General features: G+C 56.9%; 1 protein-coding gene across 1 annotated transcript in view; it reads right to left on the bottom strand.

The window, feature by feature from the left end:
* Positions 1-16,787: 16,787 nt before the first annotated feature.
* The window catches only part of TOM1 (target of myb1 membrane trafficking protein), a 37,404-nt gene continuing 35,080 nt past the window's right edge, over positions 16,788-19,111 (bottom strand). The window contains exons 13-15 of the mRNA XM_016161735.2: positions 18,595-18,654; positions 17,772-17,811; positions 16,788-17,682 (exon numbers count right to left, since the gene is read on the bottom strand). Of these exons, the coding sequence (XP_016017221.2) occupies positions 17,528-17,682; positions 17,772-17,811; positions 18,595-18,654 (255 nt within the window). The 3' untranslated portion in view covers positions 16,788-17,527. The remainder of the gene's footprint in view (positions 17,683-17,771; positions 17,812-18,594; positions 18,655-19,111) is intronic.

The following is a 19,111-nucleotide window of genomic DNA, read 5'->3' as shown; positions in this document are numbered from 1 at the left end:
AGAAGTCTCACTTTCTGCAGGCGAAAACATAAAATGATACTGTAGGAGGTCACCATACACCCGCCCGAAATATGCCACTTCGGCATAAGAGTAATTTTGAGTGGAAGACAATCAAGGGACAGCTAGCTCATGCCCCCAAAGCTCTCTGCCTTCGCCCTCAGTTGCCTAGGGGCTTCGACTCTTAATCGCCTGAGACAACTCTCGACTCTTGTCAGCCCAGAGACGGCACCCAGGGGAATGACACAGCAAACGTTCCCAAAGGGACCCGGTCCACTCCATTCGTTCCCCCCTGACGTTCCCCCCTGACGTTCTGGCGCCACGGCTTGCTTCCTCTTTCTTCGTCTTGTCACTTCCCTGCAAACGTATTATTCTTCGTTAAGATACAGCTCCCGTTGGTTCGTTCTAACCACCCCTTTGAGTTACTCGTCACTGTTTCTCCCATGGGTATGTGCAGTAGCCTGTGTTCATAGACTGTTTCTGTTTGGTTAATTTGTCTCTTGTCAGGTTGATTAACAGGGCCCCAGCTGGAGAACCTAGGAGGGCAGAAGCCGGGGGGCGGGGTGGGTGGGAGCACAATCACTTTGGGAAAGAGTTCGGCAATTCCTAAGAGGCAAAACATACACCTACCATACAACCCAGCCGCTCTGCCCTTAGGTACTTCCCTATGAGATATGAAAGCACGTGTCCGCACAAAGACTTGTACGCGGATGCTCATAGCGGCTTGACCTGTAATAGTCCCAGAATGGCAGCAACCCTATGTCCATCGGCAGGTGAATGGATAAACAAATTGTGGTGTAGCATACACTGGATGTTCAGTAATAAAAAATAATAGTAAATGATCCACTGATTCATACAACAACATGAATGAATCTCGAATTACTATGCTGATTTAAAAAAGCTAGACCTCCTGCCCCCAAAAAGGCTTACTGTCTAATTACACTTATATAAAATTGTACATAAGGTGTATATAGAATTATATAAAATTCTAGAAAATTCAGGCTAATCTAATCAGATCAGTGGGTTACTTCATCGAAAGGCGAGGGGGGGATTCGAAGAACCATAAGGAAACTGGGGAGCTGTGAGTACGTTCATTATCTTGATTGTGATAATGGTTTCATGGCGTACTTATTAAAATTCTTCAAAAAAATACTTTAAATACGTCAAGTTTTTGTATGTCAATTATATCTTAATAAAGCTTTAAAACAAACAACTTGGCCAAGACTTTCCTGAAGTTTCCCCCTTACCTTATGGGGTCCTCCACTGAGCTCCCTGTTCCCAGAGCTGCCCCTATCCCAAAAGTGAGCTTCCAGAAGGCAGCAAGGATGGTATGGGGTTCATCTTCCTATGCCCAGAGCCTGGCACAAGGCAGGCAGTCCCTATGTATTTAATGAAGGAGGCTTAACAGGATTAAATTCCCCTCCCATGGTCAGACAGCTCACCTGAGACTCAAGGCCCTGTGTGTGCGTGCATGTGTGTGTGTGTGTGTGTGTGTGTGTGTGTGTGTGTGTGTCTTTAAAGCACACTGGAGTTCTCCGACAATTAGCTATCCAGAAAGCGCAACATCTTTCTCAAGCACTGTCTCGCCTCCACTAGCCCAGGTCTGGTGACTAAAGACCTACGGCCAGACCAGGCAGAAATCAAGAGTTTGGGAACTCCGACTGCTAGGATGGCCTGGCCGGCATGGAGCCTAACTGTGGCTCCAGGACCCGGTTCAACCTGATCAAGGCACTTCCCCTGGGTAGCGTGGTCTGATTGAAGCAGCGAACACTAGGCAAAAGAACTGCAGCCAAATCCGGTATCCATGACTTAGGTGTGTGCACTTGAACCCCTCTAAGCTTCTATTTCCTCATCTGACAAAATTGGCTCAAGGGGGTGCGGTGAGGATTAAATCAGTCTACTATCAGAAAGACGTTCAGAAGGGGGCCTGGCACAAAGGAACATCTGTGAGCATCGGCTGTCTTGTTGGGTCAGAGAGCTGCATCCAGTTCCCCTTACATGATTCTGCTAGTCTTTTCCTATCTAGAAATTTCTGGATGGTTCTGAGTAGGGTGGAGTCACTAACATCTGACAAACCTGGCTCTCATTTGGACGTTTTAGACCTCAGATTCCTCATCTTTACTTTTTTTTCTCAAAAAGTAAACTTCTTAGAAGTTTGTGACATCTGTTTTATCGTTTATTCTGTCTGGATTTTATATATATATATATATCCAGTTTTTTTCTGTCTCATTTGTTAGTAAGTTGCAGACATCATCATCGGACCCCCTTTTATCCCCAAATTCTTTCGCTGAGTCGCCTCTTGTAAGCCACGGTTCAGTTATAAACATCAGGAACTCAGACTTCCGTACAAATTCTTTAAGTAAAGTATATATTCAAATTTCGCCGATGGCCACAGGTTCCAACCCAGATCCAGCCCCTCATTTCCAGGTCTTGCTTCTGTGCGCTCGGCAGCCTGTTTCATGACCTTGTCGTTTGGAGAAACTTCAGGCCGCTCGTTTCGCCGTTGTCCCTGAGTTTGAGTACATCCGCACCTCTTAGCGGGGTCACAACGCCACCCCACCGGGCTCTGCGATTTAATCGAGCCCCCAGCACAGCGCTGGGCCTCTTGGAAGCTGAGAAATATTAGCTCCTTAGTACAGGTTTTGGGAGGACGACGGGCCGAGGACCAGAGGGAGGAAGGCGGGGCGGAGGCTTGGCTTTGCCAGGGCTCAGAGGTCGGCCAGGATGTGCCGCCCCCAGGGAGTCGCCCCCTGCGCGCGCCCCGACCGCCCCGACCGCCAGGACTTGGGCCCAAGGGATTCAAGCGGGAGCGGTTGGAAGCGTGACTCAGCGAAACAGACCTCGGGACCGTGACTCAGCGAAAAGCTGCCGGGGATCGTGACTCGGCAGGAAAGACGCCAAGCCGCGCGCCGGCTGGGGAAAGGATTACTCAGCAGGGCCGGGCGCCCCAGGCGGTCCCCGCGATGGGAACCGAGTGCTCTTTACGCCCTGACCCCTCCCTGCCTCTTCACCTCTCTGAGGGCTTTTGGGAGCTTCAGTGAGCCCAGCAGTGGAAAACACTCACTGGGACCTCAACAAATGACCTGGAGCAAGCGACTCCGCCACTCACGGCCTCGCCAGCAGCGAGGAAGGGTGTTGCAGCCAGGGAGGGTGTTGGCGCGACTGAACAGTGGGATAGATCATTTCTTTCTGCCCGATTCAATGCACACTTGGTGTCTCTCTGGGGCCTCAGTTTCCCCATGTTAAAACTGTGGGACAAAGATAAGCTCCCCACTTAATGACTTTCCATGGGTCTATTATCATCCTTGACTTCTAAATAAAAATTTTAAATAATCTATTTTTATCCACCAATTAATAAATCCTACATAGCCACCTTATAACATTTATGTCTAATAATACCACACCTGGAGACAACAATTAGTATTCTAGTGCTTTTTTAGGAGTAAAAAAACGATAAGCTATCATACTCACAAAACGGTATATATACAATGTGCAAACAATGATAATATGAACATAGCTTAAGAAATAGGCGTCTTTTTTTAGTCTTTTTCTATGCAAGTTCTATACGGCTGCCATCATAATGTCTACTTTGTACCTTTTTATCCCTTTTGCTTAACATAAGTGTTTTCCCAAATTATTACAAGTCCTTGTAAGTAAGCATCACTTTACCAGCGGCACAAAAATCCATTCTGTGGACATGTTTATTCAACACACAGTATTCTGAGTGCCCAGCCCCCACTGTTAAACCTTTGCATTACTTCCTCCCACCCCAACCCCCCCCCCCACACTCCAACCCCTCCCACCCCCGATGAAAGAGAAAGATAAGGAGTATCTAAAACAAACAAATAAGAAATAATCTCAGTGGCTTTCATATGCTAGGGGAGGGGCATGATTCATATGGAGAATTGTCTTTCTTATTTTGAAAACATGCTGCTTGCCTCGCTTCCCTCTAAAGTCTTGAAGGAAACGTGAAGCTAAAAAACGGAAGAGGGGGGAGGGAGGCGGGGCATGGAGGCCAGAGACCTTCCGCGGTCGCTGGGGTTCGGGTACACGACTTCTCCATCAGGCAAAGGAGGCTATGTGCCCAGGGCTCCCCAGAAATGATTCGATTTTAACTTCTTTTAAAATCAGAAGGAAAAAAATAATTCACAAATAATAGATATAGATAATGAATCCAGATGGAATATATTAATCTTTATACTACTGCAGTCTTTAAGTGTAAGTTTTCTTTCTTTTTTTTTTTTAATGGAGGAAAGGACCCTCAAAGACAAGTTTGTGAGCCAGTGGGAGTCAGAATACAGCCCAGCTGAGAAGCTGGGGTCTCTCGTGAGAAAATGGTCAGCCAGACATCCCCAGGGATGGAAGCGACCTAAGTGCCCATAAATAGACAATTGGATAATGGAGATGTGGTACATATATACAATAGAATATTACTCAGCCATGAAAAAAATTGAAATCTTACTATTTGCCAGAACATGGATGGGACCTAGAGGCTATTAGGCTAAGTGAAGCAAGTCAGACAGAGAAAGAAAATGTCATGTGATTTCATTTATATGTGGAACCTTAAGAACAAAATAAGTATAACAAAAACAGACTCGTAGAGACAGAGAACAGACTAGTGATTGCTGGCTGGAAGGGTGGGTTAAGGGCGAGCGGTGAAAATAGTGACGGGGTTCAGAAGCGCAAAATGGTAGTTACGAAATAGCCACAGGCGTGCGAAGCGCAGCCTAGAGAACATAGTTCGTAGTACGGTAATGCCCATGTATTGTGCCAGGCGGGTCCTAGGTTACTCAAGGGGACCACTTCGTAAATTATATAAATGTCTACCACTATGCTGTGCACCTGCGACCAATACAAAATAATATTGGATGTCAACTCTAATCAAAAAATGTTGATCAAAAAAGAAAAGAATTCTCCAAGGTGAGAGATGGCGGCTTGGCTGGGGAAGTAGAGAACGTGGCCCTTTCTGAAGGAGCTACTTGTGTGCTTCCCCTCCACCCAAAACCTCAGTCAAGGTCTGCTCTGAACCAACGGCTGGGGCCGGCGTCTGTGAGAATGAGGGAATGGGCTCCTGAAGCCAGAAATGAGAGTGAGGGCTAGGTAGCCTGTGGGCTCTGAGCTCCCCCCAATGGGAGGGCGCCCTGAGGGTGAAGTGGGGGCTGGGACCTTGGCATTTGAAAATTATTATTATTATTATTATATTTTTTAGGTGAAAGAACCCTTGGTTGACCTCACAGATTGCAAGAAACTTGTCCGTTTACAACCCCTTATTTTGTATTTTTTTTTACACCTTTAGCAGATGGTCTCCCTAGGTGGTCTCCCATCCAAGTACTAACCAGGCCGGACCCTGCTTAGCTTCCAAGATCAGAGGGGATGGTATTTGAAAATTAAAAGGCAGGGTGTTCCCACCTAACTCAAGAACTTGGGGTTCCAGGGAGGCACACGCCAGGCTGCATATCATTGTAAATAACAAAGGAACATCTTCACGCAAAAAATGTGTTTCATGCATTTCTAATGCTGGGTTTAGATGGAAACCCAAGAGCAAAATCACTGGGTCAAGCGTAGAAGTATTTTTAAGGCTCCTGGAGTCTTTTACCTCATTCGAGGTAAAAGTAAATCACTACTTCTTGTACCTCGAATATTTCCTACATTTCTAGAGTAAATATAACTTTTATCATCAGGGTTGGGGGAGGGGCGTTTACTTTAGTTTGAGTGACGGCCAGGAGGAGGGACCGCCTCAGTGTTCTGCAAGAGGGTGCGCGCCCACGGCGCTGGGAGTGAGGCGCTGAGGGTCCGGGACTATCCCCCAAGGAAGGAAGAACACTGGGGCTCCAGGAAGAGGCCTGTTATGCTGCATCCAGAGTAAGGAGGAGCCTTGGCACCGGTCACTTGGCTTGACTTTGTGCCTGAGCAGCTGGTCGGGCGTACGTGTTGTGTGTGCGTGCGGCGGAGCAGGATCGTGGGGAGGGGGGCACGGAATGGATGAGAAGGTCAGTGGTGGTGAAGATGGAGGAAGAGGTCTCCCTCCCTTTCTCTCCCTCCTCGCAGATGCCTGCAGTGGCCCTCCCCTGTCCCCCCGGAGCTCAGCCTCAGAGCTCTCTCTGCAGGAAGGAGAAACAGATGGACAGGAAAGGCCTCTTTGTGCCCCTGTGGAGTTTGGGGTGAAGGTCAAGGTCACCTTAGCAACTGTTACAGGAAGAAATTGTGCCCTCTCCAAATTCATATATTAAGCCTTAACCCCAATGTCTCAGAATGTGACTGTATTCGGAGATAGGGCCTTTAGAGAGGCAAGGAAGTTAAAATGAGGCCCTGAGGGTGGGCCCTAGTCCAGTGTAACTAGTGTCCTCGCAGGAAGAGATAAACAGAGAGACCCCGGGGGCAACGGGCACAGAGGAAGGACCAGTGGGGGTACGCAGAGAAAGCCGCTCGCATGCCAAGCAGCGAGGCCTCCGAGGAAACCAGACCTGCCGACGCCTGGACTGTCAGCCTTCGGGACGGTGCGAGGATGAATTTTTATTGTTCGAGCCACACGGTCTTCAGTATTGATTCTGGCCTTCCTGTAGCTAATACAGGGCCCTAGACTCCACAACCGGAAGGGCTCTGAACTGTCAGGCTCCTCCGACCACGCTTTCCTTCCTCTCTCCCTGTCCCATGCTGCCCTGTGTCACCCGACATTCCCAGGAGACCACGGGCTGCACCCCCACCAACGTTCTGTGTGCTGAGCGTTCAGAGACCGGTGATGTTCTGTGTCGCTGTCATCAGCCCACCCAAGTCGGATGATGGGTCATTGCGGCCCATCCCACAGGCGTTTAAGCATCTGGGCCCAGTTTCATGGCGACTGCAGTTCTGTGGGTTTCTACCAAAAAAATCCGATTGTTCCCTATGTGTCTGGGAGGACAAGGACTGTGACTCGCTCTTCGAGGCAACCTCAGAGCTTGCTTGGCACATAGTAGGTTCATAGCAGGAGAGGGTCACAGTGACTATAGCCCCTGCAGGGACAGAGGCAGGATCTGAAGCTAGAAATACTGAGCCCAGATTTCTGGGCTGGGAGACAAGACGGAAAGAAAGCAAATCGGGACTAGCGAGGGTGGGGTGTGCCTCAGAGTTTGCCACAAACTGACCTTTAACAGGTTACTTAAAAAGTACTGGAAACCACAGTTTGTGAGTTGTGAAGGCTACAAGTGGTACACTTTGTGTGTGTGTGTGTGTGTGTGTGTGGTAAAACATATGCAACATAACGTTTAACATTTTAACCTTTTCCGTGTGTACCGTTCAGCGGCATCAAGGACATTCACGTTGTCGTGCAGCCATCACCACACCCAGGACGTTTTCATCTTCCCACACGGAAACTCTGTCCGCATCACATGATATGCCACTTGGATGTCACGGCTTCGTCGGTGGGTCAGTATTGTGGGGCTGGCCAGGTGAAACGGGCTCCCACGGGAGATGGCGACTGTCCCGTCACGGGAGGTGTGCAAAGCCTGGCCACGAGCCGCCGGGAGAAGCTGGAAGGCGTCACCAGGCTACGGCTGTGTACTAGTCTTTGCCAGGTGTCTGTGGGAGGAGAGACAAAAAGCCTTACCTGCTATAGACAGAGGTGGAGGTTTTGCCGTGTGTGCATGCGTGTGTGTGTGTGTGTGTGTGTGTGTCCTAGGCAACACGATTCGACCTGCAGCTATGTGTATTAAACACAAGCTGTGCAATAACGAGGCTCCATTTTACCGCACGTAGCCCCCAGTCTCGTCACCCCCAACTGTGGCGAGTTCATTCCACATGATGCAACAGGCAGGAACAGGCTCCTGCCTGTTCCATCACCTTCCAGAAATGTCTGAGAGCCAACCCCGCCCCCCCCCCCCGCAAGGAGGGCGAGTTGGAGAGTACGCACTGTATGGTAACGCGGCTGACCCTGTTGGCAGTCTACTCAACAGCCACCCCACCCCCGTGACGGACCCCCAATCTGTTCAAAATGCAAGCGGAAACTACTCATGGCAGGCGGGCCCGGCGCCAAGGCACGCATCACGGTTGGTCTGAGGTGTAGACTCTAAGTCATCTCGTGGTTTTCCCATTACTCCTTGTCGGTGTGATCAGGGAGGTGAGTTCCCAGCTGGATGAATGACTTGGTCAGGAAGTCAGGAGTCACCTGTCTGAGCTGAACCCTGAAAGGTGAGTGAGTTAACTGGGGGTTGAGGAGAGTGGGCCATTCTAGAGGTTACTTACTACAGGTAGAAAGGCCCTGTGATCAGGCGTGAAACAGAGGTGTGAAAGGCGGCCCGTGTGCCTGGAAATTGCGGCGGGGCCCAGTCGGGGGAGGGCAGAGTTGATGCTTTAACCCCCCAACTTCACATCCAGTAAGAGTCCCAGCTCCTTCTGGTAAGTTCCGAGATCCCCATCGCTCGTGTTTGTACCACTTCCCCTGCTGCTCCCGCTCCTGCCTGAGCGATTTTTGCTGCACTGTGCTGACTCAGACGCGAACGCTCACCCTTCTCCGTTTCCACAAAATCCTTCTCTTGACAAGTGCTCGTGAGCCGAGCATTTCCTAAAGATCTTGGGGTGACATCAGGCCCTACACAGAAAACACTTAGACCAGGAACCTTTGATAGCTCGGTTCCTCTAACCCTTTCTGGGACATGGAGTTCCCTTCCTTCCCAGTGGCCCAGTAATTCCTCTCCGGATCTCCGAACCCTCTGCCTGGTAGCCTGGGGGCCCCCCTCAGCCGGCTCCTCTCCTCGCCCTCCTCCCCCCCCCTCCCCTGCTCTCCTCGCCTCCTCCAGTGACATTGGAACTGTAGGATCCGGCTTTCTCTAGCTCCCTCTAAGTCACAAGCCTGACTGTGACATCTTTTTGCTTTCGCCAACCACTGCCTTTGGCCACGGCCACGGCCAGCCTCCCTTTTACAGCCTTTGTGACCCCTCGGGCAGTTTTGCTAACTTTCCTGTCACTTTGAAACGTGACAGAGTCCAGTCTCAAAGTTTGGTCTCACCTCGGATTTGACACCTGCCTCCTACCCTCCCTCAGCACCTCAGGGCTTTGCCGGGGCCTTGGAGGGGGTGAGGGGAGCCTGCCCCCGCCCTCTGTCTAGGTCCCTTTCTTCTCTCACGGACTGTGGTGGGGGAGCAGGGAGACAGACAGTTTTCTCTCTTGTCGGGTGGTGCCGCCACGGTCCTTGCTTGACGTCCCTGCTTCTGTGGCCCTCACTGGCGGGCCCATGGCAGATGTCCGTGCCGGCTCTGGATGGACGGGTGATTGAATAAAGGATTGACCGTATTGGCATATGTGTTGGATGAATGAATGGCAGGATGGTAGAGGGACGAGTGGTGAATGCACGGGAGGAAAGGGACCGGGAGAGATGGAGGAGGGGCCGGAACGCACTGGCTGTTCTCAGCCGAGGGGCCTCTGCCCGCCCCCGCTGGAGCCCTTCAGCTCCCCTACAATATCTGAGAAAACTCGGCAGAGTCTGCCCTTGACTGTCAGCTGGTGGCCATGGGTGGCGCTGCTGGTGGGAGAGTCTGGGGAGGGGTGAGCCAGAGCAGGGAGGGGGCGTCTCACTGGAAGTTGAGGTCAAAAAGTCAAGACCCCCACCCAAGTGCCAGGGAGGGTGGGACAAATGGGAGCAAAACAAGGAGCCCCCCTCGGGCTGGGTTTACAGAGTCGAGGTAGCGGGGGTGGGGAGCCGAGCGGTGTCCACGAGGGACCAGTGCAGAAGCCGCGGGGGTCTGGAATGGTGGTGGGTGATGCAGGTGAGGAAGGGGCCTGTGGGAGCCACGCACAGCTGTCCTCAGCTCCTGCCCTTTCTGTCAGGGTTCGGCCCCAAACTGTGGGCGGGCCCAGCGGAGCTGGGTGAATAAGTGGTGTGGTTAGTTCCCAGGAATGCTAGTGGCTAGAATGAGAAATTGCTTTGATGTGTGTCACTGGTCACCAAGTCTGATTACTGTGTGCGAAAGGTAAAATATTAACTCCTCAATGCATTGCAAAATATTTTGTAAACAAACGCAAAAAGCACTTCCAAGTCCAGGGTCCCGCGGACAACTGTGGCACAGGAGGTCCTTGGTGAGAGGTTGACGACTTGCTGGGCCTGGGGGTCTCTGAGGTTTACACATCCTGTGGGGACCAGGGACACACGGGGAAGGGTGCTGGGGAGCTGTTTCTGCTAAAGGACTTCCAGCGGCCTTCCATTGCCCTCTTCCTACGGGTTCTGTGGAAGACCCGGATTCTAGTCCGGGTTCTGCCATGGATTTGCTGTGTCGCTTTGGCCAAGTCTCTGCACCACTCTGGGCCTGAGAAAGGGATGCTGGCCCATTCTGCCAGCCTCCTGGACCCTGCGGGTGGCCAGGAAGCTCCTGCAGACTAAATGGCGGCATCTAGCCCACCAGGCGTAGGGCCGCATACGTTTGGCTGTGCAAACCTGTATATACACACAAACACACACGTGTATATACACAGAGTGGCTTTTCTGGCCCCAAAGCAGCCTCAGGCACAGCCGCAGCCCCAGAATAACGTGCATCTCACCCCAACCCCCACAAGGGCCCTTTTTCCCCAGAAACGAGGACTCAGGGAAGCCCATCCACGTCCCAGCTGTGTGACTTTGGATTGGTTAGCGACATTTTTGAACGTCACTTCTCTCCTCTGTAAAATCGAGGTTCCTTTCCTTTGCCTCGGGAGCAGCAGGGCAGGGCGCACGCACAGCCTCCTCGCCCTCCTCCTCAGCGGGCCATCTGTTTCCCGTTTCCATTTCCGGGGGCTAGCCTGGGCCAGGAGGTACGGGGGGGTGCAGGATGTTCCCAGCTGGGGTTTCACTTCCCTCCTGCCCCGAGCCTGCCAAACTCCCCAGAAGGCATCCAGCGAGCAGGCCGCCCAGGGCCTTGGGACCCACAGCCCCTCCCGCCTCCCACGCTCTCCCGCTGACCTGCCAGGCAGGTGTTCCTCCGCTTTGTGGGTCCCGGAGTGGGAGAAGAGCCCAGGGGCCCCATGTCCCCCTCTCTGTGATTAGGATTTCTTGCCTCCACTTTCTTTTCTGGTGGGAGGATCGTGGACAATGTGGGCTGCGTGGGTAGAATAGGAAGGTGGGAAGAGGCCTCGGGATCACTTAGTTCACTCTTCGTGGTTAACAGATGGGAAAACTGAGTCCCGGAGAAAGGACGGGGCTTGCCCCAAATCAAAGTGAGTCAGTGGCTGTGTGGGCCAGAAGCTGGGGCTGCTGACTCTAAGCCAGTGCTTGGTCGCCGCAGCCCCTGGCCCGACAAAGGTGGCCCCCCACTGCCCTCCCTGAGCCCTTGGGGTTGCGGGGAGCTGCGTCTTCCCCGGGCCAGGCTGGAGCAAGGAGCCTCTCGGGCCCCTGCGTTGGGCGGGTAGGCACCACATCGGCTGAGGCAGTCTCCTTCCTTCCCTGGGCCTATGTCCCCGTCTGTGATAGCAAGTGGCCCTGCTGTTGAGCCTCTGACCCACTGGGGATAGGGGGCCCCTGGTCGGTCTGGGCTCCTCCCCTCTGTTGGTCAGGCCTGGAGGTGCAGCCTTAGCACAGAGGCAGGCTGGACGGTGGGGGAAGGAGGCTGCAGGCTGGCCCAGGGCAGGGGCAGGGAGAGGCCGAGTGACAGGGGAAGTGACAGTGGGAGGGGCCGCTGGCCCAGTGCGGTGCCGCCCGGGAAGGGCAGAAGTGAGCCCTGGCGGCTCGCTGCCTTGGGGCCGCTCTAAAACATAATGGGCGGGGACCAGGAGGACGGTTCCAGCCCAGGCTCTGGACACCTGTGGCCTCCTTTCTTCCTCTCCCCCAATTCCGACCTCCCCTTGGCCCCGGTGGCTGCTGCCTCCTGGGTTCCCAAGGCCAAGGATGGACCTACAAGCCATCCTTGCGCCGCTCCCAGGAGAGGAGGCAGGGGAGGAGGGTGGGTGTTACACGTGCCCACCCTTTGCAGAGCCTCTGTGGGTCAGGGGTGATAGCACTTCGTCCTGGGACTCCGTCCAGAGCAAGTGTGCTTGGGAGAATGGCCGGGGGTTCCAGAGGTAATCAGTATATCTGACCATTATGGGCTGAGTGTTTCCGTCCTAAATTAATGTTGCAGTCCTGGCGCTAGATACCTCAGAATTTGACTGTGTTTGGAGACAGGAGACCTGTCCTGAAGCCATTAGACGGGGCCAAGCAGGGCAGGTGGGGGTGCATGGCAGTGGCCTGGAGCGGGGCGTTGGAGCCTGCGCTGCGCGGGGAGGGGCTGGGCTGGGGTTCTGGGGGTTCAGCCAGGTGTGTCGGGACCCAAGCAAGGTGAGGGGGACGTCGGCTGCTGGGAGACCGAGTAGGCAAGTCAATACAGGCGGGACGGTGGCATCCCGGTCTCTCCAGCCGCAGAAGGAAGTCACAGACATGGGAGGGGCGGGGCGGGCCTGACGGCACCCCTGGTGCTGGACTGCGAGACTTGCTTGTTGGCGTGAACACGCGCTTTTCTGCCTACGGGTAGAACCAGGAACGCACATAGATCTGAACGCTGTACCCACTGAGAAGGTGTGTGGAGCACCGCCCCGCAGGAGGGAGCACACCCAGCTTTGTAGGAGGCGCCCGCAACTCCGGGGGCTCAGAGGGGACAGGGCGGGGAGGCGGGGGTGGGGGGTGGGGAGGTGCCCACCCAGAGATCCTGTTAATTGGCCCCCGGCTCCTCTCATCCAATCCTCCCCATGACTCTGTGGGTCAGGGGGTGCAAGGAAGGGCTGGGGTCCTATGGAGTCCCCTCCCACATCCCCCCACTCGAGCTCCCAGCCCCGCCAGTCAAGAAGCATGTGCGGGGCTGGAGAGGCAGAGGGCAGGCGAGTTTGCACGATGTTTGGGTTTGGAGACAAAGACCCCTGTGCGGCAGCGACGAGGGCAGAGAGGGGCCGTGCTGGAGCTGGCAGCGCCCCGCGCCTCCCCGGGCTGGCTCCGGAGAGAGGAACCCCACCCCTGCTCGCCCTGCAGGCCCCAAGTGTGCGGCACTGCTGCCATCTTGCGGTCACCAGGGGACAGACCCAAGCCTGTGCCACCTCTAGAGAGTGGGCTTCCAGAAACACCCACTGGAAGTCCCTAGAGCCCAACCCGGGACCCCAGGCAGGCCCTGCCTTGTTCACGTGCCCCCTGGCCCCCCTTAAGGGCAGCAGCCCAGGCCCGGGAGACAGGCGCAAAGTTACCGTCGCAGGAACGGAGGCTGTCCTGATGGCCGCCAGCACCCGTGATAGCCGGGGACCCTGAAATCACCCAGGAGTCAGGGGGCAGAGCCTTTGCTGGGCGCCCGGGTGGAGGAGTACCGTCCGTGACGACACGTGTGGAGCATTCCCTTGAGAGGTGCCGTGCTCCTGGTCCTCTCACACCGCTATGAGGGGGCGACCGCCGCGGTGCATTTTACAGGTGAGAAAACGGGCACGGAGCAAGGTTAAGTCGGTCGCCAGCATCACACACTCGGAAGCAGCCACGCCGGGGCCAGATGCCAACACGGGGCAAGGGGCAGGCGGGCGGGGGGGTGGGGGTTGGTGCCCAGGCCCGGGGTGGGGGGTGCTGGGGGCTCAGGGAAGCTGGGAGTCGGGGAGGCTCTGTCGAGAGGCTGGCGGCTCTGGACTTCCTCCAAGTCCCCAGGGGCTGCCGCCTCCGCACCCCTTCCCCTGCCCTTGGGCTGGGCTCCCACTCAGCCACCCCATGTCTCTGGCCAGGTGCCACCTTCCAAGGCAGCCTGGGCCCAGCGGGCGCTGTCGGCACCTCATTAATCCTTTCCCCCGCAGTCATAGCCCAAGGCCCTCACCAACAGCTGGTCCTCTTCTACGCGAAGCCTCTGGGCTTTCCCGCCGCTGTTGTGATCAGCCCAGAGGGCCTGCGCCAGGAAGCCCAGCCTGGCCAGCACTGACAGCTCCTGCCCGGCTCCCTCACCCGCCCCCAGCCCGGCAGCCTTCTCTCTGGAGGGGCCCGTAAGGGATGCCCAGAGCCGCCATGCCCACGGGGAGGTGCGGAGACCTTCCCGGCCCCCTTCCTGCCGGGCTCTCTGCACCCTGCTCCACCTCACCTCTCCAGCCAGGGCCCTGGTCAGAGACCCTCTCTGACCTCCCAGCTCCCAACGCTGCACACTTCCCTTTCATTTCAGAGCACCGTCACTTTTCAAATTTACATTCGTTGTTATTGTCCCCTTCCCCTCCATGTGACCCACCCGGGGTGGCACTTGGCCATATTCACCTCTGTATTCTCAGCACCTAGACCACGCCTGGTGTGTGGCTGGTGCTCAGGGGACACCTCACACAGGAAAAGCGGAAAGACGTGGCAGCTTTGGCCACCAACAGGGCCGTGAGCCCCTGAAGCCATGTACTGGGGGTTCCCTGGGCTTCCTGCTGCCCCTGGGAGAGGCGGCCTGGGCTTGGATCCCGGGGAAATCCCCGTTCCTCCCTGAGGGACCTCTGCGGAATGGTGCCGCTGCCTGCCCGGTGGACAGGACGAGGGAGGCAGGCGGTGGGTGTGGGCTGGCCAGGGAGAGGCAACAGTGCGCCAAGGGTTGGGTCCCACTCTCCCATTATTTAGTGTGAGACTAGCGAGTCCTTGCTTCCTGGAGCCTCAGTTTCCCCACCTGTAAGTGGTCGAAACCAGCACCACCACAGGGCTGTTGTGAGGTAGGGAAAGGCCCAGGCCAGGTACGGCACACGGCAGCTCAGCTGAATGTGAGTGCAGAGGGGAGGGAGGCCCTGGGAGAGCTGGGGGCTGCAGACGAAGGGGAGGGAGCCCATCCCTGACCTGTTCCTGTGAGATGGCCCCAGTCCTCACCCTGGGACACATGCCTGTGCTTCCTGAGTCAGAGTTCACCGGGACGGCTTGCCCCACCACACGTGCGTATGAGTGTGTGCGCCTAGCAATCCTGCCCAGCTGAGTAACTGACGGATCACTGCCAGGGTTCTCTGATCTGACCACCAGATGCTACCAACCGACTGAAAAAGGCGCATATTATATTATGAAAAAGGTGGTCACAAAACCCAAGTGCTTTAGGGGCCTTCATTCAACATGTGGAATCAGGCGCAAGACTCAGCTTGCTGCTCCGGACGCTGGAGGTCTGGTGTGTCGTTGCTGACAGCCAGCCAGAAGCATTCAAGGATTGGGGCCTCTGGAAGCCATCCGCTGTCATGAGCTCTGACTGGAGGAGGCAGCGGGCCGGCAAGATAAAGCCGCCTGGGGCCATTCGGAGTAGGGCCAAAGTCCCCAGCACTTGGCCGCCTCTGCGTGATGTAAAGCGGGATCAGATGGGGTAGGAGCTGGTGCCTCTGTGCAGCCAGGGAGAAGGGGCCAAGAGACAGAAAGCAAGGCACGCGAACTTTGGCGTCGTCCCAATTTTGAGTGACAGCAGCCTCTGAGCAGGGCTGGCAGGCTCCGCCCCCTCAGCATGGCAGTCACCTGCCGAATGACACGCAAGGGTGGGCCACATCCAGGAGACACCTCGCACCGGGTTAAAACCAGAGCCGTCCTGCGACCTGGGCTAGCGCACAGGTAAGTTATGCAGGATGTAGGAGGTGATCCCCCGTTTGGACCAGCCGAGTGTGGTATGACTGGAGGGCAAGGGCCCGGGGTGCCACCATCTCCCAAAACGCTGATGGCCGGCTGCCCGGGGGAGAGGGGCATGGCTGCTCCCCCCACACGAAAAGAGGTAGTTTAGGTTGGGAAGTGGGTCAGACGGTAAGGTTCGGTGGTCACCTTCCTCCAGGCCTGGCTGGGCGGCAAGCTCTGAAGCTCGGTCTCCCTCCTCCCCCGCTGAGAGGATGGACAAGCCCAGGGTCTCACTGTCCTTGTCCCCAAGCTGCTTTCCTTGCCCAGCTCCACCTGGAGGGCTGGCTGGGCCTGGCCTTGTGTGCCCAGCGCTGGCAGAGACGTGGGCCACACTCACGGCCCAGGTGCCCCTGGGCCCAGGTACGCCGACTTCTGCTCTCCTCCACGGGCTGGTCTTCCAGCCAGACCGATCTCGCCAGCCCCACACCAGCCCCCTGCCCTTCCGCCACAGAGGGCTGGGCCAGGAGGCGCTGACAGGCCTCGCGGGTGACTCTCAGGAGCCTGGTGTGGACTCCAGACTGGAGAAGGCGGCACCTGAGCCTTGGCGCTCTCGAGCTGCCGGGACTGAGGTAGGCACTGACGCCCTGCGCCTGACCCGTGACCCAGCTCCTTGAGCCGTGGGCCACGCCATCCACACCGAGCCTCAGGGCTGTCACCTGAAAAATGACGGCAATGAACTGAGGCATGAGGAGGTGCCCAGCATGTGATAAGAAACTGCACCTGTGCCTTTTCCTGAGCTGGGCAGCTCACACGACTGAGTAGCAGCCTCAGTGACTGTGAGACCAGACGGTGCCCACTTCGGGGTTGTGACGGGTCCATGAGCCCGAGGGCACGGCTGCCCGATCTCCGCCTGCAGGAGCACAGGCACCCCCGACGCGCCCACACCGCCCACACCACACCCTCCACACGCGGCCCCGCCCCGTGACGGCTGCGGTGCTGCTGCAGGGCGGGAGCTGGCCTCAGGGGGGCAGCAGTGTGAAGGTGCCCCGAGCGTGCAGGGGCGTCACCCGGAGGGAGGGCGATGGGGACTCCTGGCAGGGCAAATCGTGGCTGGAGTCTGCGTGTGAGGTGTGGGGGGCGGGGGGGGGGGGGTGCCGCCCCCACCTGTACCTGGGGAGGGTGTTCCCGGGGGCCCAGGCCTGCTGCTCCGCCTGCGCCACCTGCGGAAGCCCACCTCCTGGACCGCCCCCAGCCCAGAGTGGGCCCTGCCGCCGCTGAGGCCGAGAGGTCACCTCCCACCAGGAGACTGAACGCGCTAGCAGGGTGGTTTTCTACCTTTAATCGGGGACACAAAAGGCACCTCTCCCAGTGTAAGAGCGTCAACCGACAGGCGGCTGGGCCCATGCCTGGTGGGAAGAGGAGGGGTGGAGGAGAAGGCAGTGGAGGAGACTGCGGGGGCCGCAGGGGCTCCAGGCACCCCGGAAGCCTCCCCTGCAGCCCGGGGCGGAGGATCTCTCGCCCCGCCATGTGCAGCTTCGTACCTGGACAGTGTGCAGCTCAGCAGAGGGACACAAAACCTGCCCTCGACAGCTGGCCGGAGCCTTCGGGCCCCATGAGGCAGGGGCCCAGGCAGGGACCAGAGGCTGCAACAGAAGCTTCTGTCTCAGGCCTCTAGCTAGGCCTCAAGTGGCAGTGTGGGCTCTGAATAGGGGTCTTCTGGGGATGGGTCCAGGGATGAGACCACCCAGGACAAGGAGGGTCACCTTAGGGTGACCAAGCAGCCGGCATGTCTGTCCCAGGCCTCCCAGGTCTCGGTAAAGTCAGTGGTGGGCTGGGGCGGGGAAGGAGGCAGGAATGGCCAGGATTCCAGCGTAGAACTGACCTTTCCCCCCATTCATCTGGTTGCCTCCTCACAGCCCCAGACAGTATGGCGCAGCCTCAAGGAAGAGAGAAGGGAGCAACAAGCCACCCCCAAAGCAGCCTTAAAACCGAAGGAGGGAGAGAGGCCCCAGCCAAGGGGTGTGGGAGCAGTGGGGGTTCGGGCTGCAGGGTGCCAGACCCCACTTATAAGGCAAACAGCATGTCATCATCTTTCTCCTGGGTCTTCTTTCGAGGGGCAGTGCCAGGAGGGGGGCCCGGGGGGCCCTCGGCTGAGGGGCTGGAGAGGTTGGGCAACTGATCAGCCACTTTGGCCCGTTCTTCCAGGAACTTGTCAAATTCTAGAGAAACAAGAGAGAGGCTGGGGGTGGGCTCTGAGACCAGAGCAGGGGATGGGGTGCTGGGCGGGGCCAGGGCCAGAGCCCACTACCTTCACTGGTGACGCCTTTGGGCTCTTCCGGGTCATTCCCCTGAGAAAGCAGAAGGGGGCAGAAGTTAGCTGGGTGGGGTGGGGTGGGGCTGGGCAGGGTGAGGCGGGGCTCAGGCTGCTGAACCAGAGTGAACCAGACCTGAACCATGGCCCCCCATCCCCAACCCACGTCACCTGGCCTTGGGTGCCACTGAGCCTGTTTTCTGCTTGGTAAAATTCGCAGTGTTGTTGGGAAGCTAAGATGGGATACTATAGGCAGAGTGCCAGGCACAGTGTGGTACCAGTGGGTTCCTCTCACTGTCCAGAGGGGCGGACGGACTCCCCTGTGGTAGAAAGGCTGACGCCCAGAGACTGAGGCCAGGCACACTCAAGCTGGGGACTGGGGAGCGGGTAAGCCTCTGCCACCACCAGACAGAAAGAGATGGACCCTTGCCTGCCCTTGGGCAGAAACATGGTCTTGGTGGCTTGCAGAAGGCAGCCTCTGGGGCTGGAAGTGCCCAGGCACTTGGTTCTTGGTGCCCAGAGAGGGGGGTGGCAGATGCTGGGGGGGCCAGCAGGGCTCTGGAGAGGCCTGACACCCGCTGGGACCCCACACTGGCAGATTGCTCTGGGAGGGGAGGTGCCCAGGAGAGGCGGGCACCCAGCAGGGGACGGGTCACTTCCAGCTGCTGAGGTGTCCCACAGTAATGCTCCCCTTGTCACCCACTGGCTGTCTATCCTGCCCCCATGACCAGCCACTTCCAAATGAGAAAAATGGGAGCCGTCAGGTGGGTGAGGAGTGGGCCTGGGCCTTTGCTCTTTGGCTGGGCGAACCCCGACTTACCACGTCAGTGGACAGCCACTGCTCGATGTCCTCCATGAGGCAGGCCTGGGTGACGGGGATCTGGAAGGAACGGAGGAGAGTGAGGCGGGGAGGGGCAGTGCACTGGGCAACAAGGCCCAAGACCCCACCAGCTCAGGGTCTACCGGCCGGGTGGCCTGGGGCAGTCACCCACCAGACATCTCACTTCTGAAATGGGGCCAGTCAGACCTGCCTTGCCTGCTTTTAGGGTAGCGGTGAGGGGGTCAAGATCCTGGCATTCTCTCCAAGATGGCTCCTGCCCAGCTGCCTGGGACCCCTAATTCCAGGCTAAGGGCAAGGGGCATGTAGGGCCAAGAAGGGATGGGGAGGGGTCTTTTAACAGCTGGAGCAGAACCAGGAGAGAGAATGGACATCTAGCTTCCTCACACTGAGGGTGGGGGTGGGGATCCAACCCCAGGCAGGCCCAGTGACAGAAGAATGCACTGAGTCCAGGGAGGGGCCAGCCCTCAAGGTTGGGGTGCTAGGTCCTGTCTTCCTG

The sequence above is a fragment of the Rousettus aegyptiacus genome, unplaced genomic scaffold, assembly GCF_014176215.1.
Source record: "Rousettus aegyptiacus isolate mRouAeg1 unplaced genomic scaffold, mRouAeg1.p scaffold_m13_p_2, whole genome shotgun sequence".
In the NCBI taxonomy this organism is placed as follows: domain Eukaryota; kingdom Metazoa; phylum Chordata; class Mammalia; order Chiroptera; family Pteropodidae; genus Rousettus; species Rousettus aegyptiacus.
Note: the sequence above shows the minus strand (reverse complement) of the source record. Positions and strands in the feature narration are given on the sequence as shown.